Below are 26,948 nucleotides of genomic sequence, written 5' to 3' on the forward strand. Positions count from 1 at the left end.
CAGAGGGTGAAACAACCAGATCTTGCTAGTGGGTGAACCCTAGTTTGTTTGTGTGCATAGGTCTATATCCTCCAGGCCTGTTTGGAAACAATGCTAGTGATTACTGGGCCTAAAGGTATGAACAGCTAGGGATGATCATTCCAGTGTAACTGGAGTCTTCCATTAGTGTAGAATCAGTATAGTATCTCCTACACCAGCTGCCTACCAACTGCTGGTCCCCAGCTACTATATTAGCTCCTCTGAGTCATTGACAGCTGGGTTGAGTTTGAACAGCCCTGAGTTTGCTCCAGCTTACACTGAGAGATCAGCCTGGCACAGAGCTGGCCGGAGCTGGCCTAGGATTCGGGTAGCACAAAACTAGCATAAAGCCTTCTTTGTTCACACTTCCTTCCTGTCTTCTGAGTGGTGTTGTGTGTTTCTTATCTATAGCCAAGGATTTGGGCTATAGTATTTATTTATTTTGATGATGTAATATATTTTAGTTGCGTGAATATCTTAACCTCTCTACTCAAATGTATTCCTGAGAATGACTGAAGAATCCTGAAGACTATGACAAAGAAAAAACATAAGAACATAAGAACGGCCATACTGGGTCAGACCAAAGGTCCATCTAGCCCAGTATCCTGTCTTCCGACAGTGGCCAATGCCAGTGCCCCAGAGGGAATGAACAGAACAGGTAATCATCAAGTGGTCCATCCCCTGTCACCCATTCCCAGCTTCTGGCAAACAGAGGCTAGGGGCACCATCCCCGCCCATCTTGGCTAATAGCCATTGATGGACCTATCCTCCATGAATTTATCTAGTTCTTTTTTGAAACCTGTTAAAGTCTTGGCCTTCACAACATCCTCTGGCAAGGAGTTCCACAGGTTGACTGTGCATCATTTGAAAACATTTTTAGTCCAATAAGTCCAAAATATACTCTAATAGTGGGCAATAAGTTGTATGTTTTAAGCAAAAAGTAATACAGTAATACCTTCCACAGCACCGCATATTCATTGGGGAGCTAGGATAAAGACTGGAGCACTAGCAGGACGTGAGTGGTAGAGTTGCTGGATTTTGTACCAGTTAGAGTTTTTTTTCAGTATGTGTGGCTTCATTCCTAAGTCCCACCTTGTGTTGGGAACTTTCCTTTATTAGATCTTCTTCCGGGATCTCCCTTTAATGAAAAACCTAAACAGCATATATGTTGATTTAATGTAGGATATGGAGATTATAATGACAACCTTGATAAGGCCACACATGAAGTAGAGTGTACAGCTTTGAGCACTTTGACATTTAAAAAAGGTTGATAAGTTAGAAAGAATTAAAAATATTGGAGCAGATGACCCATGAAGTTAAATCATGGTAACTGAAAATGCACATAATAGAAAAAAATGGCAGCATCGATATGATTTCTAAAAAGCAGTTCTATATTTTGCACCTGCAATTTCCAGGGTGTAAATAAATATGGTACAAAATGAAGAGAGAGAGAGAAGGTGGGTGAGTTAATATCTTTTATTGGACCTATTTCTGTTGGTGAGAGAGACAAGCTTTCAAGCCACATAGTCATTTAGATGTCTGCCTCTCTGACATCTACAGTAAATAACAGCAGTTGTGTCCATCCATAAATGTGGACATAAAACTACATTTGCAGTTATTTGTGCCTGGAAAAAAACTGCAAACACAAAAGGAAGGTCATGGGGAAACTATGTTCAAGATCAGCCTAGTGAATGTCTATAAGTAATAATTTATTGGAAGTAATGGGGCAAGGAATTGCATGGAGGAGTAACAGACTGGAAAAGGGAAAATCAACTTAGACATTAGGAAAAAATGTAAGAGGGAAATCAATAAGATAATAGAATCATTTACTAAGGGAACTAGCTGAGCCCCATCACTAAACATGTGCCAATAGTGGAAAGGGGAGACTAGGTTGGTATGCAGAGGGCCAGGCACTCTTCACAGATGCCCTGATATCTATAGGGTGACACCACATTCACCTAGAGGGTTTTAGGCTGCTCCTTCCACACATGAGTGCATTCTTCCCCTGCCACTTGAGGGATTCACTGGGATGTGTGACCTTTCAGCCTGGCACAATTGTAAAAGTAACATGTCCCCTTCATAAGGTCTTCCATGGAAGAAGTATGGGAAGAAGAAGAGTGGGTTTGACTGGAAGATCTAGCCTGATATCCCTTATGGATTCTGATCTTTGTAGTTATTGCTCAAACATATATTAGAGATCCCATGTGGGTTACTGTTACTCGAGTTCTATTCTATCATTACTTTCGTCTACACTTCATTATGTAGCAAAATTATTTTGTGTTTGTTTCATTCAATGGGTAAAAGTTATTTTGTTGATTACTGTTTTGAGGCTCTAATAAGAGTTATTGGGTCTAGATGATATGCTTGAGCTTCCTGATCACTAGCTGGGTATAATTACTGTAAAATCATATATGCGGAGATGGATACTGCAAAGCACTCTGTGACTCTGAGAGCTCCCAGGACAAATTATTTTCACAATGTACATGATGTCTAGAGTATAAGCAATGACAATAAACTTTCCAAATACAGTTTGATAATAATGTTATCAGTAAATATTCAAGTTAGAGATCAGGGCAACCTATAGTAATTGCCTTTGGAATCAGATCTGAACTCACCCACAGTTTTGGTTTAGGCCATATCTATGTGTGAAACACTGAGGTCCTTACTGTGGTCTTAATCTATAGAGGTAAAGGCCAGAAGCAAACAGTGCGATCATCTAGTCCAGTGGTGGGCAATCTGCTGCACGTGGGCCGCACATGGCCCATCAGGGTAATCTGCTGATGGGCCACCAGACAGGTTTTTTATACTTGCACAGCCACCTGCAGCTCCCAGTAGCTGCGGTTCGCCATTCCCAGCCAATGGGAGCTGTAGGAAGCGGTGGCCAGCACATCCCTGTGGCCTGCTCCGCTTCCTGCAGCTCCCATTGGCTGGGAACAGCGAACTGCAGCCACTGGGAGCTGTGGGAGGCTGTGCAAATGTAAACAAACTGTCTGGTGGCCCACCAGCGGATTACCCTGACGGACCGCGTGCAGCCCACGGGCCAGATGTTGCCCACCACTGATCTAGTCTGACCTCCTGGCAACAGAACCTCACACATCTTTTCCTATAACAGATCTATAACCTCAAATAATTATTTAAAGATTTCAAGTTACACAGAATCCACCATTTACTCTAGTTTAAACCAGTAAGTGACCCATGCTGGAGAGGAAGGCAAAAACCCCTCAGGGCCTCTGTCAATCTGACCTGAGGGAAAATTCCTTCATGACCCCAAATATGGAGATTAGTTAGACCCAAGCATGTTGGCTAGACCCACCAGCCAGACACCTGGGAAAGAATTCACTATAGTAGCTCAGAACCTCCCCATCTACTGTCCAATCTCTGGCCATTGGAGATATTTGCTACTAGTTATTTACTATTCCGACACTCTTACTCAAATTGAGAAGTCCAATTAAAATTAGTGCCACTAAACGTGAATAAGGGTGGAAGAATCCAGCCCTCTGATCCTATTCATTTCTTACTCAGATAAACTGCCATTGTCTATATCTGTCAATAAAAAACATACTGAGAATTATTCTGATCCTTGTCCATCCCCATGTCCTAAAAATGCCTCAATGGGTTTGATTATCTATCAATGATTTATATTTTAGTCTAAGTCACAACCTTCATTTCTCAGGGCAGGCAATGTGCCAAGGATTTGTTTGGATGCTGCAGAATGCATGTTAATTAATCTTCCACTTCTTGAGAATAATCTTGCAATCATTCATTCCCTAGTGAATTGCAAAGTTATATTGCTGTTAAAAATATCGAAGTTACATAATTCTCCAAGGAAGTGGGACATTTTCCGTGTGTGTGTGCGCGCGAGTGTGTGTGCGTAACACAGTTGGCTTATTTCCTGTTGTTTGCAGAACGTTAATTTTTCATTTATTTCTCAATTTATGATCCTATCATAAGCCCAGAAAGTAATGAAATTCCTGATAAGCTAAAACAAAGTATTTTACTTCCATATCTCTTTGTGTTTGAACCGTAAACTTATTTTACTTATTATTTTTAGGGTTTACATTGGTTTCATCTCAATATCATTAGTAAAACAACTGCTCCAGCTGCAGTTATGTTATACTGGTTGATGTTTGTTTATATCTTGTGGGCCACATCCTCAACTAGTGTACACTACTGGTTCACACCTGGTGAGGTTCTGGTCCAATCTCTATTTACATGTGTTCTGCCATCAGACAGGGGCCCTTTTGAGTGTTCTGATATCTAAGACCAGCACTGAAGTGTACAGCAAATAATGAATTACAGTTGGTTTTAATAGTTTGCTGAGCAATAATCATCTGAGCCCTAATTCTCTGGTGTGTTAAATTTTCTTTGGACTGTTCCCTTGGTGCAAATGTAATTTTAATCCAGTGAGTCAAATCCTTGAAGATTCCATTTTTGTAATGGCGTCCTCATATGGATTAGAGCTAGCATAACAGTTCCTTCACTGCCGCATCCCAATTCCTGGAAGTAGGGGTTATGGTCAGGAGAATGGGGCATGTCATAATATCTTTACAGACATTTGGTCTATGGCTACTAGAACAGTTTGTGGCTAGCAACTAAAGGTATTATAATGCTGGGAACCTTTTCAGTGATGTTTTAATGCACCACGTGGAATCTGAATCTTCTTTTGCTGTCAGCTGTTTTACCTTCAGCTCATGAGTTTTTTGTAAGAGGTAGAATCTGGAAGTGGGAACATTCTCAATCTAAGTTGAATACCTCTTGTAATAACCATATGCTTCTTCCAGTGGTTGAGGTTAAATTCCCTCTGTGAATTTCTTTAAGATTAAGCCAAGAGCCAATTAGATGTCAAGGGAGTCCTTAAATTTATTTATTTAAGACAATTAAATGCTTGCAGACCATGTTGATAAGGGCACAAATTCATTGCACAGGATGGTTAATGAGGACATTTCACCATCCAAATGCTTTTGTCAATGGGATCACTGTAATATTTACATGTTACTCGGTCCTGATTATAAAAGTCTTAGAATTCAAAAGACAGGAGGAAATTCAACTACAGATGTAATATTATGCTTTGTGTGACTAAGAATAGCTCAAGGAAATTTCAGTCTTTAATTTCTTTAAAGAAATGTTTGAGATTGCCTTTTCTGCTATTTAAATTCTCTGCTGACTTCCTAAAAAGATGCAATCGCATTGTTTGTTACATTAGCTATGATAATGGATTACATCACAACTAATATTACCGTTTGATAATTAACCACTAAAAATGTGTGGATATTTTAAAATAAGATTTTAAATATTTAGAAGTTTTAGATATTTTCAATTTATATAAATAAAATTAACATGCACAACTATTGCTTTCTCGTCATAACTTTTGGTTTCATGTATACAGATTTTGTGCTTTGTTAATGCTACTGTTTTTATTGTTGAACATGAGTTTATTTTTGCTACTGTCCTCTCCCAGGTGCAATAAATTATATTTATTAAAGAGTTAGTCCACCCACGTCCAATAAAATGAAATCAGTTTGAACTTGAAGAGGGGTCTCTTAAATCAATTTTTTTTCTATTATATTGTTTTACAACTTTGAAGGAATATGTGTATAATGTAAAATGTATGTGATATCCATATAATATGTTTCAATGTATCAATGAACAGGATGTGGGTGGTCACACCCAGTGGTTAGAGCAAGAGTCAGTGGTCAGGAGTTGGGGCCAAGGCTTAGGCTCAGGTTACCTGGGTCCTAAGCTGGGGCAGGAACTATTGCAATCATGGGCAAATGCTTTGAGCAGCTGCTCAACTGTTGCTGTTGCTGGGCTCAAGGGCCGGTCTGCTGATTCCTTCAATCAATCAGACTGTGTAGCAAACCAGGCAGCCTACTACAGGCAGGTTGCACTTGTTAGGAATCAGGGCCTGCAGCAGAGGGAATCTCTGGGCAACCTGACACAAAGCCCTGTGACAATATCCTTTATCATGGACCTTTGATCACCTCTCTTGCACTATGTCTAATTAATCTATTTTCTCTGGGACTACTTCTAATATTCCAGACCTCTCAACAACTGATATTTTACAACTGTCATTTTATTTGAAATCTGAGAAATGTAGTCTTCCTCTTCCACATTTTGAAATTCCCCCCCAAAACTCATTGGCCTGAGGTCTAGGATAGGCAATATTTAGAACTAAGCATAGATTCATAGTTTCCAAGGCAGGAAGGGACCATTGTGATAATCTAATCTGACCTCCTATACTGCACAGTCCATAGAACTTCCCCAAAATAATTCCTAGAGCATATTTTTTAGAAAAACATCCAATCTTAATTTAAACATTGCCAGAGATGGAGACTCCACTACAGACAGACAGACAGACACACACACACACACACAGTTTTACGTAAATTTTAGAGGTTTATAAATTATTATTAATCTTTTGTCTCCCTTAAAGGCCTATATAGCTGTTCTCATGATCCAAAGGGAACCTGGCAATAGGGATGATGGATGGATTCAAACAGCACTGTCAATAACAACTTAAACAAACATCTAAAACATTTATAAAATAGCTGTTTTAAATATGAGGCATATACAGAACACATGAAGATGTGGTATAACAGTTTAATTGGCATTTGTTTGGAATGGCTTGCATGGCTCACACTTGTCTATTACACTCCTGAGTAATGCAGCCACCTCAAACCCCTGCAGATAAAAATACCTTTATTTCATATAATACTGTATTTGCTCTGTCTTTCTCTCTCTCTCTCTCTCTCTCTCTGTCTCTGTGTATTATATAAATATGTAACATACATGAATATACATAAAAGACAAACAGAGGGTTAATTAATGTAGAACTTAATATGGACACATAAGATGAGTTTTGAATCCAACATTAGCTATTGAGAACTCTTTATACCGTTGAAACAAGCAGGTGTATTAGTCAAAGGTTCATTTAAAGAGTTAATTAACAGCAGAACTATGACCCGTCTGCAAGAGATTTAAACACCTGGCATAAAAACTCATGTCTCAAAAAGCTGTATTGTGACAGCGCATTGAAAAAAAAAATGCTGGAAATATTAACTGTGAAATTACATCTATAAGCAATAAATTATCAAGCCCACATTGTAGACCAATTTTAGAATTGCTAATCAAAGCCAATAAATTTTCTATTCGGGTGAGAATTTGTGGTGGTTAGATCTAATGAAGGCTGTTGATAGACACTCACTGTCCTAATTTCCTGCTTCATCAGAGCGTGTAACTGAAGTGAAGACTGACATCTTCGTCACCAGCTTTGGGCCTGTTTCTGACCACGATATGGTAAGTACCATTCTATATTGTTACAGTAATAATTTTTAGGGGGTTTCTATAATAACATGATACCTCACTCTTTCATTTTCATATATATTTTGGTTCCAAAATAATGTCAGCTTTTACACTTAACCATCATTGTTAGCTATGACTGCATTTAAGTGCCCTTAAATTAGCAGCCTCTGTGACTTTAATAACGGGTTATAACAGGCATTATACGCACACCATAGTATAGAATTCCTCTCATACTTAATCATTTTGAATGGATCAGTACCCTCGAGAGAATGATCACTCTGTCCAAATTGGCACACCGCTGATCCAATTTTCAAAAAAGATCATTATTTTAAAGCATGATAAACACGTAAGCCTACAGTCTGAGGCCCAGGCTGTAGAACTCATGTTTTTAAATTAAACACTGCTGATCAATTGGAAGTGAATTTCCTAGATATTGGCTGGTCAAAGAAGATTAATGACGAGAATCTGAATCACTCCTTTATGGTGTGCATATCAAAGCCTAATTGCTGCATAATCACAAGGGAGTCACATGTTCAGAAACCTCTAGCAAAGCTGCTGAAGGTACTGGCCTTAAACTTAAAAAAAAAAAATGTAAAAACAGGGGCAAGTTCCTTTACTTTTTTGCATATAAATGGAACCATTTCCCCTCTCACAAGTGAAGGGACACTATTGACAAGCCTGGTCTGATGTATGCTACTAAACCTTGCTAGATCCTCACCATCTGTATAAAAATGAGAACTGGAAATATCCTAATAAAGTAGGCTTTTATTTTTTCCCTATGTAAATGAATCATCTAGCTAATCGAAACACCAACAGAACTGGAAGAGAAAAATATAAGGGGAGGAACTAGCACATGAACGTTACTGATTCCTTTGGGTGTATAAATTGGACCAGTCTCCAACGTTATAGCTGCACTTACACAACAGCTAATTGAGGTTCTAGCTGAAAAACGTAGCATTCCATGATGGGATTATAGATAAAGTGTTTCTCCAAAAATTAGTTATTTTTCATGTTCCATTTTTTGGTACTTTGCCCAAGGCCACCATTCGAATGTTGCTCCAAGTGGATGATACCATTTACACATTACAACTGATTTGAAAACTGCAACTGATATTACATTTAGGATGATATTAAAGCAGGCAGGTGTGTCGGTGTGTTGGGTGGCACAAAGTAGTTGACTGCCCCTTTAGATGCTCAGTCCTTTCCAATGAAAGGTAATTCAGAAGAATGGGTGGATCAAGTGACCCATGTTCTCAGTGCACATGCACTAAAATGGGAAGCAGTGGAGAATGGGGCATAGCTGCACAAAGGCTGATTGTACTGAGTGGATTGCTCTAAAGCTGAAATAATAATTCAAAGCAGGTAATGCATTTGGTGAGTTTTGCCTTTCTTCTGCTTGCATATAAACTACAAACGGATTGTGAAATTCTTACATTTATTTGCTATTTGAAATTATAAGTAAATTACTTCAATGGCAATTTCTTGGACTGCGGTTTGTTTATATCCTACTATTATTCACAGTTTGCACTCTGTTGATAAATTAGATAAATCGCTTCAAGTTGCTTCTCTTCCCTGATTGGCTAATTGATAGAACCAACCAACACAATGCAACCCGAGTATATTTTTTAAATACAAATATGCAATTTGAAATTAATCTTCAGTAAATAGTCATGCTTTTAAACTAAAAATGTAGCATTTTAGATTTTCAAAAGTGATTTAGGGTGCCTCCATTTTTGAGTGCTCAATATGAGACACCTTAAAGGGGCCTAACTTTCAGAAGGTGGCTGCCCAGTACATTCTGAAAATTGGGATCCTTTAAAATGTTTCAGGTTCAGCAGCCCAAATCACTAGCCACTTTTGAAAATCTTAGCTGCTTTTTGCAACTTGGTTCAGATGTTCACAGGAAGTAAACAATAAAGGAGAATGAACATGGTTGACTCAAAAATCATTTTAAAATTTGAATTCATATTTATGAACTTTCCCCCCAACTATTTGCTTTGATAGCCTATTGTCTGAAAATGGGTAGCCAGTTTCATTGTGGAATTCCAGCAGTGCATGCCACCCTGGTGAGCAATACAACTGGGGGCCTTCTCATAGCATAAACTTCAGATCAAGACAGCTTGTAGGCTTACTGATATATCTAGGACTATGCAAAGGCTGGACTTTCTGTCTTACTTAGATTTGGTTGATTCAAGTGATTTAATTATTGAATACAAGTTGAAACTAATTTGACACTTGATACGTGTCTATCTTTATGTGACACTTGGCATTTGGGTAGAAATATAATACTAGAACATAAAGTCATCTATTTTCAAAATTAAGCATAGGTGTATATTAAAACAAAGAACTAATATATCAACATCAATATATCTGAATTTTATGTTGCACGAGGAACCACTAGGTATGAAAAAATAGGATGGTTCCTAAAAATAATTTTATAAACATATACCACATTCTTAATTTTCACTACACTCATCTTGGGCAAAGACGTGCATTGATTTGTTAATAAAATGAAATTTTACAGTAGAGGCTTAGAGTTTGTGAACCAGCATCACTTAGGCAGGTGTATTTTAATGTTTAAGGAATTGTTGCTAGTTATGTCACCTATTACTCATCTCCCTTTCAGGAATCCAGTAATATCTGTGTAGCCTGTTGGCACCGACCCTATTACTCCCTCTTAAAAACACCTTAAACTAAATTTCTGTACTAAGTAAAATGAACATGGAGAAAGAAAGAGAGATGGATCACATGGCATGTGGTTGCCATCACCCCAGTCATTTTCCTTCTATGGTCTGTCTCTCTTTCCCCAAACCTTCCATGGTTTTTTAGATGCGAAGCTCCTCATGGCAGAAATTCTGTCTTCCTATATATTACTATAGCAACTAGCACAATGAGGCCTTTGGGTACTCCTGCAAGATACATAAAATAATAACAGTACAAACAAAGAAACAAACAAATAATAATAAATAATAGCCAGAGAGAGAGACAGCAGATAGTGTTAGGGAAACACAGACAATATTAAATCATTTATTTTCTGGGCCTTACAGGCCTCCCCCAAAGCAACAACCCTAAAATATTTGGCAATTATGTGATTTATTGTGTGGATACAGAGGGTTAATTTATTTTTCTCTGATTACATTCCCGCTAATGCAAATGTGACCAATCCTTGCTGTGAATGGTGCTGTCTGATTCTTCTCTGGCTTGTTTAACTGCATATTTACTAGAACTACAGCAAGGAGTTTTGGGAACTCTGTTTTCCTGCTCTGTTAAGTCATGTCCCATGCCACAGAAATCACACCCATTCTGGTGAGAACATCTGACCATTTGATGTTTAAAGTGACTTTCTGATAGCTTTCATATGAGCAGAATAACTAACCCTAATAAGGGTGAGCATAGCCACAGCATGTTAATTTTTAAATTTCAATGAATGCTCTGGAAAAAGGTTTTTTAGGGTAGACGAGCCTGTAGTCAGGAAGGGCAGAGTGCCTGACTAGACCCATAAACACTTCCTCTCTGCTTTTGTTCCTCTTCCATCAAATTATTTGGTCACACACCTGATCTCTCATCTTCAGATCCCCCTGCACCAATATCCAGTGACTGATTGAGCTCCTTTGTCTCTCCTTCCAAACTTTCACGTCATCCCACTGTCTTCCTTTTCTGCAGTATCAGATGTGGGTGAACATTGTTTCTACGCTGCCAGGCTGTCATTTCCTGTGTTTATCTTTCACTACACTTCTGTGTAGGAGGAGGTTTTGGGTAGAGCTTGGAGAACATGATGAAAGCCCAACAATCTCTTGTCACCTGCTGCCCATAAGCCACCGAGCCCCTCTCACCTCTGCTTTGGTACAAACATTGGTGTGAAATCCCGACCCCATTGAAGTCAGTGGCAAAAGTTCCATTGACTTAAGTGGTTCCTCAAGCGGGCCTTTTTCCAGCAGAGCCCTTTAGCATGTACTTAACTAGAAGCATGTGAGTAGTCCCATTGTAGCCAAATAATCCTGCCCCCAGTTGTGAGGTGGAGTAGGAATCACTAGGTTATTGAAAACAATACAAATACTAAAGTGATTAGAATTAAGCACATGCTAAAATGGCTTGCTGGATCAGGGCTTAAAGAAACATTTAGCCACATGTGACTAAACCATTTGACTATGTGCAAGGAATTTGATTATGCATATCATACCAAGATAAGAGATGAAGCACAAAGACATACTGTAACCTTTCCAGTCTAAATAGCCTGTAATGCAGCTGATAGTTTACTGATTAGAAAACATCTCACAATGGTTTCTGCTCCATGAAATACTAACATTTGTTAAAAATAAATGGAGGATTTAAAGGTGGTCTGTTGTGCTGGAGTCTGGTGTGGTGTGGAACCTAATTTCTTCCATTATTCTTTCCAGCGTGCCTGTCTTTCCTGACTGTATTCTTGGATAGATGTGTAGTTCTGTTATTTGTGTGTGTAATATATATGTATACATTTTCAGTGATGGCAGGGTCATTTTCCTTTATGGTTTGCCATTGGTTCTTTGTCAAAAAGTCTAAGGGGAGCCTCCGTCTTCAGCCAAAAACAATAGATGATTGCACAGTGTAATTTTAAATTGCAGTGTTTTTCAATAGCTTCATATTCATCACAGCATCATAGCAGTTACAGATGGAAGAGACATTTAAAGTCACATAGTTTAGTCCCATGTCAGTACATGATTATTTCCTACAAATTATTTTATCATACTTCATCCAGTCTAATATTAAATCTTTTCTATCACTCCTTTTGGGAAACTATTCCATGATTTTATATATCTTACTGCCTGATATATATATTTTTATATATTACAACTGTTTTGTAATTTCATCCTATTATTTCTGGTTATGCTGCTTTGTGCCACGATAAAAAAAAATCATTCCTTAATGAGCAATGGTTACTGTCAAGGATGAATTCTCCTCTTATTTAAATCAGGAGTAATACCTTACTTTCAAACTATTGTAAATGAAGAGAGAATCAGGCATTGTGTCCCTTCCCCCATCTCCTCAATCGTTGCCTAGGCAAGCAACAAGTTTGGTCCAAATCTTCCCTTGAGTTCTCTCTGTACAGTCCAGTGATTCTGGGCACTGAGCTCTTGTACTCTTTCCTCATAAATCATTCCTACCATAATTTTCAGTGATCTCTTGAACTCCCCACAACTTGGCTACATAGGGCAATATTCCAGCATATGCGGTCAAAATATCTTATCTATGGTAAACTCATTGTTGTTCATAATCCTTTCTAAATTTCTTCCTAACCTTTTTTTAGTTTAAATGAGTACCAAATCTGTAACCATCTTAATAACAATCTTTAGACATAGTATACTGTTCTCATAATCTTGCTCTTACAAAAATGCTAAAAGTTTACCTGTCACAAACTTGTATTGCAAAATATGACAATCTTGAGAGTTTTCCCATTGTATTAATTGCTCTAGGAATATACAATAGATGTATTTTTCCGTCAAAGTTGGAGAGATGAGAGACTAAAATTCAAAGGACCCATGACAGTCCTCCGGCTAAATAATTTAATGGCCAGCAAGATTTGGACACCTGATACTTTTTTCCACAATGGAAAGAAATCAGTGGCTCACAACATGACGATGCCTAACAAACTACTACGAATTACAGAGGATGGGACACTGCTGTATACAATGAGGTAAGAATAAGAATACCACATTTTTTCATTTCATTTGAAATTACTACTTTTTTATGGTAAAATTTCCTCAAACAGAATGGAAAAATATTTATTTTGGAAGATAACTGTATGTTTGAATTTTAGGCTTATTAATTATTTTCACAATAGATAATACAATACTTGACTTAAATTCAGGAGTTTACTATATAATCTTTTTTCTCATGCCATACCATGGCCATTTTTACACTCCCTGCCTGTGCTTTAATGCTATGATTTTGAAAGGCACCTAAGGGAATTAGGCCTACAGCATCAACTAGCTTTTAATGGATCTGAAATTGGAGTTTCTTTTGAGAATCCCATCCTAAAAGCAGAATGAAGCCTGAAAGTTTGCTACTCACACTCTAGTGAGGTAGGCCTAAAATGTAAAGAATTTTTTTTTTTTGAGTACTATGGAAAATAGACTCTGAGGACTAGAAAAATGAGGGCACAGAGGTTTTTGCACACTTTCCTTGTTCCATGGGAAATATAGGACATTATAGTCTAAAAATGGGCATTCATGGTTTTAGACATAACAGGAAAACTAAGTGGTCTGAAGAATTTGTGAAAATGTTGAGGAACACGTTGTTTCATTGATAGACATTACTCTTTTTATTAGAACTGTATCATTCTACTCATGAAGAATTTGGATAATTATGAACTTGTTCTAAATGCTAGTCAGCAAAGTAAATAACCAATTCATTCCACACATTGTTATAGAACACAAAGATTAACAATTTTGGATTGAAAAGCCTTATAACAAACAATCGGAAAGGAATATTGTTGTTTTTTGTTTGCTTGTATTCCTGTTTTCGGCATCTGGACAGTTGCCAGTCTACAGGTTTTGTCTTACTGGGATTCAAAGTATAAAATAATTCTTTAGACTAATCAAGCTGGTCAGATTGATACTTGTGTGAGTATTAAGATTTATTTTAACACCTCTAAAACTGTTAAAAAAGGAGACAGATGTCCCCAGTGTTTTGAGAAATCCAAATCTCCATGCTCCTGGGAGCGTGTCAAATATGTTCAATTTATTCTGAAACATCTTTCAATACTGTCTAAGATGGAGTTGGACCTTTTCATTTGGCAGTGATACAAGTTTAGGTCAATTTTTCTTGTCTCCCCAAAATCTTGGATGTTAGGGACCTAATATATAAGAGCACCACTTTGCAGTGCATTGTTCAAACATGTCCTTTTAATCATTATTATTTCTGTCTTCCTCACCTTTTACTTGTAAAAGTGAAGGCATGCAATCTCTATATGGTATTTAGCTATTACTGTCCTTTCCTTGCTAATGTGTGGTGCTTGACTTTTTCAGGGACAATATAAATCCTGTTGTCATAAGCCTTCTCTATTTTACTTGTCTTACTGAGCAATATTTTTGCATCCAAGCCAATCAAATCTTTATTTTTATCAATCAGGAGCTTAGCTTGAATTTATCCCAAACCAATGCAGTAACAAGGTCTTTGTTTTAAGTAAATTTCAATCCCCAAACCACATTAGAACCACTTCAATAAGGCCAGGATTTTACCCCAAGTGTTTATGTTGTTGAGAGATTATAGAAGTATATAATATGAAAGCAGTGGAAGTTTTGTCCGAGTAAGGGGTATGCAGCTTCATATAATTTCTTAATGTCTGAGCCCTATATTATATAATGAATATATATATATATATATATATATATATAAAATGAATGTCTCACTCTGTTGGGTTGTCATTATCACCAATAAATCTCTTTGCCCATTTTAAGCACGGTTCTTTAGAATGTCCAGTACCAATTTCATCTACAGAACTACATTTCTATTTCAGGTTCACTGTAACCATCAATTGGGATTTAAGAAGTGGGTGTTCAAACTTTTTGTGTGGCCTCAGGAATCATTTAATGTGGACTACCAAAGAAAATAATTTTGAAAACTTTCTTTGGAAGTCTGTTACTCTGCCAGTTCATTCTTCCTAGGTTGTCAACTTTTCTGCAGTGTTTGTACCGATCTTTTGATTTAGGTTCATTTCCAAACTGAGGCAGACATCTAGAAAAAGAGGGCCTAATGCCCATTGAACTCAGTGGAAAGCATCTCATTAATGCCAGTGGGCCATGCATCAGATCCATATTGTATAATATCTTTGATATGAAATGAAGGCTTATTTTGCAACATATGATGCTTGTGGCTGATGATATTAAATAACTGGATAATTGGCCAAACACAAAGCTACTGAAGAGGAAACTAAACAAGCTCTTTAATATTTTGTCCATTATTGTCCTTATACTTGCATTACTCAGGTAAAACTCCCATTATTGTCAATGAGAATTTTGCCAAGTAAAGACTTCAAGAACAAATTAAACAATATTAGAAGACTTGTGGAAGATTTCAGGCCAGTCAAGCAACATCTAGAGCTGAGCAAAGATTTACAGCAAGACTGAAAAAAAAGTCACATTTTAAAAAAGTTTTTCCAAACCATATTTTAGAAGTTTGTGAATATGACAATAATTCTTTGGATTTCTCTTGTTACTCACTTAGCAAATGTATTTTATAATTGTATTTATTAAATATTCCTTTATATAATTGTATATATAATTTTGTTTGTTAATTGCATGAAGCTATAATCTTTTCTTTTGCTTATGAATCCATTGTAGACTGACTGTAAGAGCAGAATGTCCAATGCATTTAGAAGACTTTCCAATGGATGCACATGCTTGCCCATTGAAATTTGGAAGCTGTAAGTTTATTTTTAACTCAGGTTTCCCCTTTTAAGGCCACCTTACAAATATTTCACATCAGATCAGATCAGAAGATTATTTAAAAACATAAAAGCTTGTATTTTTTCAATCTTTCCAGTTTTTTCTTAAATGAACATTTTCTACATGACTAAATATAATCCAACATCTTGTCTAGGCATTAGCCAAAGAGATAAATGGCTATGCTCCAAAGATGTAGTTGCAGCATGGCATGTAACCCACTTTGAACTTGACTGCAATTGAATTTTAGTTTGAGAATAAGTCAGATCAGTGATATAGATCCATGGATGAATGAACTGATTCAGATAAAAGTGAACCTCTTCCCTCCCAATTTGCATTTTTGAAATCAAATACAAATCAATTCTTTTCTAAGGTGCACAAATATTCCTATTACTTTTTAAAAAATTGGAACTAAAGCAGAGGTATAATGAAAAAAAGGTGATCTTTTTGCACTTCAGGAAATAAAAACCTTACAAATCTCATGAGAGAGTCCCATTCTTTCAAGATTTCTAGCTCAGATTAGCAGATTTATGGGTTGAAAATTGAACCCCATTGATGTCAATCGGAGTTTTGCTACTGCCTTCAATGGGACCAGGATTTCTCTGAAAAGGTTCAGTTTAGGTAAACATCTTGGCTGAGACCAAACTCTTGATTCTTTTGAGAGTCATCCCTCACAAATATTCCCATTTTGCAGATAAATATATTGTTTTAAAATAATTTATTAAAGTACACATATCAAAAAGCTGAATTGTGAGAAAGTGCTTGGATCAGAAAAAATAACAGGAGGAGTTTATTTCATTCAGTTCAACATGAAAAAAAAGACAAAATGAGTGAACATTTAATAGGATACAAATTGTTTCCTCAATGGCTATTTCTCTTTCCAGTAGAAATGGGTCTTTTCACTGATAATGAATAATTATTCATTCAATTCATTCCTCACTGGGTACCAGACAATGTGATAATTTACTTTGAAATGAATGGCCCTATATTTACTCTAAGAAAGGATTGATGTATTGCCTCTAGTCTTCTACACACAATTTTGTATAGTGATGGGATTCAGAGAATAAAAAGCTTAGAAACTTTGAATGCAGCTGGCCAGAATTTGATACCTTTTGAATGTCAAACTTTCTTTCAGCTCTTCCAGGAAACATTTCTCACTATCTCCTGTGAAACAGAAGAAAATAAATAAAACCTCCAAGTATAATAGGGCACATGGCTACCAGTGTTCTGAGAGAACTGAAGTATCAGGGAGCCTCCCAAATATGTTAAATTTGTTTTAAATGTTCTTTAAAGACTCTCTATTCTAGTCTAGGCTCTCTCTGGCTGGCTGTTACACAAGTCCAGGTTAGGCTATTCTTACTTTACTAAGTGTTTGGATTTTCAGATGTACAAGGCAAGTTCTCACAAGCAAATGGGAAAGGAATTCTCTGTAGATACAAACAAAATAAGGATGGAAGCAGGATAGATAAAATGAATGCATGTACAAATATAAAATCCTTAATACAAAATTAAAACAAAACAAACAAAGATATCTTTAGATGTATTATTTATGGCTCTGATCATGTTTCCTCTGCCCTATACTCTTAAAATTTATTATTTTTATGATCATCAGTGTGTATGATTGCTCCTCAAATGAACTAAATAGGGAGTAGGGGTCGGATAGTGCAGTGATGTCAATGGGAGTTTTACCAATGACTTCAATAAGAAAAGTGTCAACCTTAGTACTGCTATTCGCAGCCAGATATGATGTGAGTTGGTATGTTCCAAGCTTCCTTCATAAAACTCCATGACCAAAACACACACTGAACTTTAACAGCCCTGCTACTGCAGTCTTGGACTCTTGTGCAAGGCACAATCAAATATATTGACTGTTTTGTAAAATTTTGTAAAATATACAACAAATGGCATCTCTTTTGAGGGAACAAAATGAATTTCCTCTGAGAAAGGGAGTGCTGCCTTCCTGGCATCATTACGCTTCTGCTGCTCTGAGGCTCCCTGGAGACTGGGCTTTTGTAGTTTTGGAGGCATGAATAAAGGTTATAGCTAATCTATCCAATATCATCTCCACACCAACCTTGCAGAGACTTTGTGAATCAGTTAATGGTGATCCAGTCTTCATTAAGATGCTTGGTGCAATAGAAGCCCTCTTTAAGGTGGCTTCCAGGTGTGGTGGCTAGAAAAAGCTATGCTACCAAGTCGCTGACTTATGTAGTAGTGTGGAGTCATTGTGAGGGTACAGGTTCTCTACCCACAATTCCTTGGTCTTCAGGGATCTGAAATTACTACCTGTTTCTTGAAGGAGGTGAGTCACCTGGGGGTGAGATGGCAAACATTTTCTTCCTAAATGGCATGATAAGGAGAAAACGTTGACAGTTTCCAGTATGCTACACAGTTCATTTCCCCAAAGAGGATGATTTAGCCCTAAGATTGAAGCTGAGGTCTCAGAATTAGAACTGGTTAAGAATTTTTTGATGGAATGTTTTTCCCTAGGAAAATGCTGTTTTATCAAACTCCCTCCCCCCCCCAAAATTAGCAAAAATATATCAGTTTCTAAGGTTGAGGATGGGTTTTCTGGCCAAAATGAGGGCAACCAAGATCTCAAAATAGCCAATAGCCTGGTAGTTAGGGCACTCACTTTGCATGTGGGTGACTCAGGTTCAAGACCCTGTTTTGTTTGACTCTACCCTGAATATTGGCTGTTCTGGGGTATAACATTCAGAAAAAAATGTAAAAGCTCTTTGGTTCATTCCATTATGGAACAAAAACAAACATCAAAACCTTTAAATTTTTCATGAAACAAAATTCTTGTTTTCTGGCCAGCCATACTTTGAAGTTAAAGCCTAGTTTATTATCCCATTGTCTCCCTGAGTCTCAAATTTTCTTCTTCTATTTACCTTGCTGATACCCAAGCCTGGGTGGTTTAAACACACATACATAGAGCAGAATGCATTCATGATGCAGTCTCATTTCCATTATTGGTATATTAGTTTCACCAGTTTCTGAATTATCTAAGAGTATTGGAAATCTTTTGCCATGTTATCAGTTGAGTGATACAGTTTCCAGGTCATTTTTATTTGGAAAAGAAATGGGTTTTCATATTCACATGAAGGTGGGAAGAAGGCTAAACATGACCATAGTTTTCTGTGGTGAGATTTACACTCAGGAAAAGTGAGGCCAGGCCTTACATTTACCCATAAGGTCAGAGGCATATTTCAATACTCATGGACCATCAACACTGCATATTTTGACTAAATCACACAACATGTCTGAATGGGCCCAAGAGAATATTAGCCTGGATAAAGGCTTCTCATGGTCACAAAAGCCACTCCATAAACTAAAATCTTATTATTATAGCTAATGGCTTGCTACAGCAGTGGTTGCCCAGCAATGTCTGTATTGAATTGTGCTGGACAAAAGCTTTTTCATTTCCTCCATCATTATATACTTCTTTCTGGAACTGATTCCAGAAAGGTCTCACAGCAAGGGGGGGTGGCACATATATTCCATGGATTCTGCCCATGTTGTTAAGGCCAGTAAATGCTCCAAAGCTAAAATATATTATCAAAATATCATCCTAAGCAGGAGGAAGTTCCAGGTGACTGGGGCACTTTATAACAAATGCTTAAGAGGCTTCTGGAACAACAGAAAGACATATGTTGGCAAGAACAATATCAGAAAGGCAGATGTTCTCCTTACCTCTATGCATAAAATCCGATTGTCAGTTCAGTTAACATCTTCCATGCATACAAAACCAATGTCACTCAGGAAAGCAGCAGTGGTAATAAGGGCATAGGGCATATGTTGTCATTTATCTAATGCCTGCATCTCTACCTTGGGGGGAAAACGTCACAAAATGAATTTGAAACCAAAGCTGACAATTCTCTTCTCCACACTGGTTAGGCCTCAGCTGAAGTACTGTGTCCAATTTTGGTCACCAATGTATAGAAAGGATGTAGAGAAACTGGAAAGGATCCAGAGGCGAGCGACAAAGATGATCAAAGGGATGGAATGCAAGCCATATGAGCAAAGGCTGAAGGAAGTGGGTATGTTTAGTTTAGAAAAGAGAAGATTAATGGGGGAAATGATAGCGGTCTTCAAATACTTGAAAGGCTGCCATAAAAAAAGATGGAGAAAAATTGTTCTCTTTTACCACAGAGGGCAGGACAAGAGGCAATGGGTACAAACTAAAACACAGCAGATTTTGATTAAATCTTAGGAAAAACTTCTTAACTGTAAGAACAGTAGGACAATGAAACAGACTGCCTAGGGAGTTTGGGGAAGCTCCTTCACTGGATGTTTTAAAAAGGAGGCTACATAGCCATCTGTCTTGGATGGTTTAGACACAACAAATCCTGTATCTTGGCGGGGGTTAGACTAGATGACCCTTGTGGTCCTGTCTAACCCCATGGTTCTATGATTCTATGAATCTGTAATACTGTAGTTATATGAAAATACAAACTGATTCAGAAGAGCAGAGCACCCACAAGGCTCAATGACTTCTAATTGAGTTTTGGGTTCTCAGCACTTTTGAAATTCAGGCCCTTGGCTTCTAACCTGTCCTCATACTCCAGAATCAGTAGAGTGCTTGCAACTGAGGAATAATATTTCCACCCTTCCATAATGCTGATATAGATTAATGGAAAAATGTTTGCATGTATGAATTATTGCACAGTTACTAGGACATGATTTTGCATTTACCATTGTTTCCAATAAAGTTACCACTTATTTACATTGTTACTTTGAAATAATGTACACTGTTAAGGGCTGATCCAACTCCCATGGAAGTCAGTGCACTGACAAATAGCAACGGTCCCTTTTACTTTAATGGTGCTGGAGCAAACCCCATACAATTCCTTTTATCACCACTCTCTAGCAACTCCATCTTCTCAGCTTCCAACTGCATCTTATGTACTGATACAGTGAACTATAAGCCCACAAGTGAGTTCAGGTAAATAAGATGCCCAGGCTCTCCTAGCCATTTGCCACTCCCAAACTTGCACAGACATGCTCCCACACTAAGTGCTCTGAGTAAGGTCCATTAGATTGCAGAAAACTACACCAGGAAAAATGATGGATGAATCATTTACAACATGAAGAGAAAAAATAGTCACATATAGTTTGATTCTTGGTTAGTGATCTAGTCATTACAGGACACAAATACTTGACTGGAACATGCAATACCACTGCATACATTTATGTAACATACTAGACTTAAACTGGATTGCAGAGAATGAGAAGAGAGTCTATAGTGAAATGCAAAGCTCATTTTCTTTCTTTTTGTCAAGTATATAAATGTAAGTAAGTGTGAACAAGGATAAGCACTTTCAGCACTCTTCAGAGATAGCAGGTACAGAAACATATATTCAGCATAGTTCAGAGTCATCCAAGCCCAGACAGTCTCAGGGCTTGTCTATATGAGCAGTTAGTGCATGCCAAGCTGGAGTGTAAATCTATCCCACACTAGCCTGCCATGCACTGTCTATGCTGACCCTACTGCCAAGCACTAAAAGTTCCTTAGTGTGTTTTGATCTACTCTAATTTCAAAGCGGGCTAGATCAAAGCACTCTAGTGTTCTGAAGGGTCCACACAGACAGTTAGTGCATGTCATGCTAGTGCAAGATATATTTACACCCCCAATGTGCTGCATACAAATTGATAATATAGTCTAGCTCGGAGGCCTGTCTGGACTTGGATGAATTCGTGGCCTCTATGCCACTTAAGTCTCATAAAACAGGGTAAGTGGGGAGTGGTGGTCTACAGATGGGGTGTCCATGCAAAGGGTAGAGTTCTAATCATGCTGACAAAGAGGAGACCATTGAGGCTTAGCTGGGGGAGGTTTATTTGGACCCAGTGGCCCAACCCACAATGCATATAGGTATAGAGGGGTCTAGCTGCTGTCTCTCATCATGGTCTGGAATCTAGAAAAATGGAAGTGGTCCATGGCATACCCATGAAGGAGGGGATGCAGATTTCATGCCCCATCCCCCGTTGGTGTTTCCTGCACAAAGTCTGATCTACTCAGGCTTTTCAATATCAGGAATGGGATGGGGAAGAGATGGATTTCTTCCTCTCTGATTTAAAAGGCAGTACTCTACCTTTGCAATATAATGTAAAAGGCTGGGAAATGAAATATGTTTCTTTTAAATTAGATGCCTATACCAGAGCGGAGGTTGTGTATGAATGGACAAGGGAACCAGCAAGGTCTGTGGTTGTGGCTGAAGATGGCTCTCGACTGAACCAATATGATCTTCTGGGGCAAACTGTGGACTCTGGAATTGTTCAGTCCAGTACAGGTGTGTAATAAAGCATTGTCTTGTTGGGGGTGAGAAAGGTTTATATTAATAAGATGCTTTAACCTGCCAGAACAGAACTTAGAAAGTAAAAGATACAAATTGTAATGCAAAGTGATTGTAAAGAGGAGGGCATTGACATCTAAAATGGCAGTGTGTGCTGGTACAGTAAATATCTTCACGCTTGAACTGATGGTTAAAATGTTTTATCAATAGGAAGTCTACAGTAGTGACAAATAGTATCTAACCAGAAGAAATATAGTAATGTACATCAAAAAGCAAGAATTCATCTCATTCTTATCATCTCTCTATCATCTCACTGTGATAGTTTCCTGCTATGAATGGGGGAGAAATTACAGGTTGTTATGAGAAAGGACAATATCTTGCGAATACATATTTTTTTCATTATAAATTACTCTATATGAAGCTTATATGCCAGATAAAGTGCACTGTGCTATATTGCCACATAAGGGCAGAAAGCAAACCTGTTGGTTGTTTTAAAAATATTGTGAGAACTGAAGCACAGTTGTGGTTAGCATTAACAAGAGTTCAATAATTACAGTAAAGTAGGCTTAAAATAACTCCTAATATTAATAACAGAAAGACTAAATTTGAAATATAAGCACTCTAGTAGGGTGTTGAAATCTCATAGTTCATCTCCCAAACAGATACTTTGGGTGCAAACATTTTGTGTTACAATCCTAAATGCAGATTGGAAAGTCCAAATGTGGGATGTAGAAGTCCTATTAAAAGGCACCAACTTTTATTTGTTCATCCATAAAATCTATGATAGAAGAAGAATAGTCTTTTACTTAAGGAGCCTGATCATGAGTCAGAAAATCTGGGTTCAAGTCCCAGCTGTGCCACAGATATTATTGTATGACTTTAGGGAAGTCATTAAATATTTTTCTGTGCTTCAATTCTAAATGTATTATTGTATCTTCAAAGCTCTGAGATCCCCTAATTGAAGTTACCACGGATAAGTGCAAAGTATTTTTATTTTTGGTGCTACTCACAGATGATTACATCTAATCTGTTAATTTCCAGTGCAAAACTATTTGCTGTCAGGTATAAACAAACAGCACTCACTCACCATCACAGTATCATATGGCTATGATTTCTGGGTAGGATGAAAAATTTTGCTCTTCCACTGCTCGGCATTCATTTCAAATAGATTTAATTAATTTATTTTGGCTCATTCTTAAAAGCAATATTAAGCTGAAAGTTGGGTATCAACAAGCTATAACACTGTTGACCAGATTGAATGGTCAATGGACCATAAAGAATCACTCCATTAGGAGAAGTAGCCACATTACATTGAAAGTGACAGAACCAGTGGCTCAGTTACAGTAGTATATTTACACCTGAATAAATAGAGAGCTTTTCTTAATGTTATTCACAAAAAGAGTCCACTGAGAGTGAGCCCTCTAATACAGCCTTCCCGTGACTACTCAGCTTAGGGAATTTACAAACAGACTAGCGAGTCAACTACATTTCAGAACAAAAAGGGATCTGCTAGGGTACTTGCAGGTCCACTCTAGAAAACTACAGAGAGATTTTAAAATTCAAATCACTGCTCAAGAATTATTTTGTCAGTTCCATCAGGAATGATACAGCTTAAGCAGAAGAAATAAGGAGTTCACGTGTGCAATAATATCAAAACAAAATTAAGAGAGCTGTTTAAAATGTATTAATAACGGTTATTTGTTATGTAGTGCTAAAGGTGTACATGGTGCTTCACAGGCAAATAAAAGACAAAGGGCGAAATCCTAGCCTAATTGAAATCAGTGGTAGCTTTGCCATTTACTTGTGTGGGGCCAGAATGTCACCCAAGGTGCCTGTGCTAAAGGCCAATAAAAGTGATAAACAATAAGGATCACATCCTAAGCTCCTTACTCTAGCCAGTGTTGTCCTGTCTTGTAGAACTGACCTCAAACAGGGGATCTGTGGGAGGAAAATTCTGTGAGACTTCCCCATGGTGTTTTATCTGAATTTTTCTACCTAGTAGATGGGTAAGAAGGAAAGCTAGATTTCCCACTCCCTCCCCCAAAGGACAAAGCAGAGGGTTCTGCCTCATTCCCATGGATCTTGGGAATGACCAGAGACCAGGGATATTTCTGAGGAAGTCCTGTGCCTCAAGGCTTGCTTTTGGATGTCCTGCCCCCCTCGAGTTCCCAGACAGTGCAGATTACAACAGGGTCATGTTGCTTGGCAATACTCCACATGTGGCTCTTCCTGTGATCACCCACAAAAGGGGGTTCCACAGTACAGCATGACCTCTACAGCATAAATTCCCTTTAGGACTTCATGAATGAATTATGCTTGCCCTTCCTAGTCCCCATTTTTGTCTCTGGCTCACCTCCTCCCCATGTGTGTATCGGCAGTCCCTGTGGAGGGCTTTCTGCACGGTACCAACAAGGATGGAGCCACAGAGGAATCTAACCGCTTCCCATTCTACAGAGAAGGGCCAGATCTGAGTGCAGCCGTAATAGAGAATGACTGAGGACTCACATTTTACTTAGCAAAACTCTCATTGAAGGGAGTAGGATTTTATCTGAGTAGAAAATTATTAAAGATCTCTGGCTTTGAGCCTACAGGCTCTGAGAGTGATTACAGTGTCATTCCGACAATATCAGAAAAGAACAATGCCCCTTTGCAAGAGACCAGTTTTGTGAGATAAGGAAGGTAAAAAAAAAAAAAAAAATTCAAGAAGTACTGAGACAGAGATACTAAGACTTCTTCTACAGGGAGAATTGCTCAAGTTACACCATCAAGGGCCAGTACAGGGGGAGCTGCACCTGTGCAAATCCTTAGTATAGAAGGGCAAAACCAATTTAAACCATGATTTATTCCAATACAGCTTAACAGGCTTTTTCTGCCTATGCTAAGCGTTTGTTGCAGTGCGTCTCCACTGGCTGACATCTCTGGCGCAGAAAGGCCTAACTGAATCAGTTTTACCCCTTACAAACTATTTTGACCAAAATCACTTTTTCCTCTCACCAGTGGAAGGTAAGAAGGTACATAAAGAGTCAGAAACTTGGAAAGAGACTTAAACCATGTAGTTAATACTAGATATAGTACATGATAATTCAATACGAAAGAAATAGGTACCTTATAAATAAGAAAGACAGATAATAAATCTTTAAACAACTGAAGACAGACCTAAGAAATGTAATCCCACCACCATCATCATTCTTGGAGCACTCTCACAGGTAAACTGAATTATATTTTAGAGATATTCCATATGTTTTTTTCCTACTTCCTCCTACACAAGCATAAGTGGCTAAACATATACCTGAATTTTGTACAATGGATACCTTCTGAAACAAAGACCTGTTACTGTACAGATGCAGGAACACTACAAAAGACTAAAAATGACAGCTATTAAATCCTAAAAATAAGCTAGTTAAATAATCTTCTTTGCACCAAAGTTGTATATACGACAGAATCCTCTATAGTTAATACCTGCTAAAGGAATACAGTTGTGGAAGAAACAGATCTATCATTCACAAAGTTACTTTTCACAAAGATCTGTAAGTGGAACCTTTTCTCCATGGCACTTGCCCTAAGCAAAATACTACTGCAGCTCAAACATGGTTAATAATCAAATATTGTTTTTGCTTTCTACTCCACTCAGTTATGGAAACACTACCATCTCCCTGAAATATAAACTTGGAAGTTACTGCAGTAATTGTTCTTCTCAGTTATGGAAAGCCCAGCAAAATCCCTCTGCATATTTCCTGACCTCCAAAAGGTCCCAGTATCAAGGTGTAAGATAAGTTTAATAAGAAGTATACAAATTCTTCCCCACCTTTAAAGTTGTCTGAGATGAATGCTCTGTTAACACAAAGGCAAAAGGCTGAAGTCTCTTGGTGATACCTCCTGTATATAATCTCCATTTGGAGTTTCCAGAACCACTATTAGACAAAAGAAGAGCTTGGTTGCCTAGGAGTTTTTGGGGTCTTTTGAAGAAGCCACCAAAGTCTTGCAGAGTTTTTTGATGTGTACTCATGAGGTTTGGGTTTGCCAAAAATTCCACGCATAAACAGGTGGCTGCCTTCTACATGTATCCCTCCTAGTTTCCAAGGTTTATTGGGAGTTGGGGCACTACAAACATTCTCCAAGGTATAGGATTTTTAATTGGACCAATCCACCTGATTCTCTCTCTTCTTTTCTGCCACTGTCATAGCCACTACTTTGTGCCCTCATTTTCAGATCTAGAGCAGGGTGGTAGTTACTTCCATTCTGTTTATAGAAAGGGGTTTGCATATGCCACCTCTAGTATGACTAAAATATCCTTTCAGTGCTCTGACTATTGTATGGTGGCAAGGGGAGAATCTGACCTAAGCATATCCTTTACTTTGCGTGTAGCTGTCGCTACTACATTGATTTAGCAAATGTTATTTATAAATAATTATTATTGCTGCTACTAGTATATTTAATGAAAGAGGAGTCACTGAAACCTTTTTCATTTTTGATATGCATGTGAAACTATTGTCACTCCCCAATAATCATTGCATTTCTTTTTGATGTAGCAAGTCTTTAAAATGTCCTTTATTTTCTGTAAGATTTGGTGAAAAAAAACCAAACAGATGCTTAAAGGACGCGTACAAATCTCCATTTACATGGAAATTATTTTGACAACTTGAAAATATTGTTTTGCAGTGAAAATCAGCAGTATATGTGCTCAACAACAGTTATATTCTTATTTCTTTATGCTCCATGCATTTGCTGAGAGGACACTTTTCTAAATGAGATTTTTATTTCTAATTAGTTATACTGTATAAATATTACTGTTGTGGTTTAAAGGCCAGAAACTGGAAGATTTCTACCTACAACTATAAGAAAATATAAAATTATGTCTAATAATTTGTCCCTAACTCAAACCACCTGTTCCTTGGTATTACAGCACACACCT

At 37.7% G+C, this 26,948-nt stretch overlaps 1 protein-coding gene across 1 annotated transcript in view; it reads left to right on the top strand.

The window, feature by feature from the left end:
• GABRA1 (gamma-aminobutyric acid type A receptor subunit alpha1) overlaps window positions 1-26,948 on the top strand; it is a 54,429-nt gene that overhangs the window by 8,684 nt on the left and 18,797 nt on the right. Inside the window, exons 4-7 of the mRNA XM_054038586.1 lie at window positions 7,247-7,314; window positions 12,771-12,991; window positions 15,639-15,721; window positions 21,890-22,033. Coding sequence (XP_053894561.1) covers window positions 7,247-7,314; window positions 12,771-12,991; window positions 15,639-15,721; window positions 21,890-22,033 — 516 coding nt within the window. The remainder of the gene's footprint in view (window positions 1-7,246; window positions 7,315-12,770; window positions 12,992-15,638; window positions 15,722-21,889; window positions 22,034-26,948) is intronic.

This window comes from Malaclemys terrapin, chromosome 8, assembly GCF_027887155.1.
Source record: "Malaclemys terrapin pileata isolate rMalTer1 chromosome 8, rMalTer1.hap1, whole genome shotgun sequence".
Classification (NCBI taxonomy): Eukaryota; Metazoa; Chordata; order Testudines; family Emydidae; genus Malaclemys; species Malaclemys terrapin.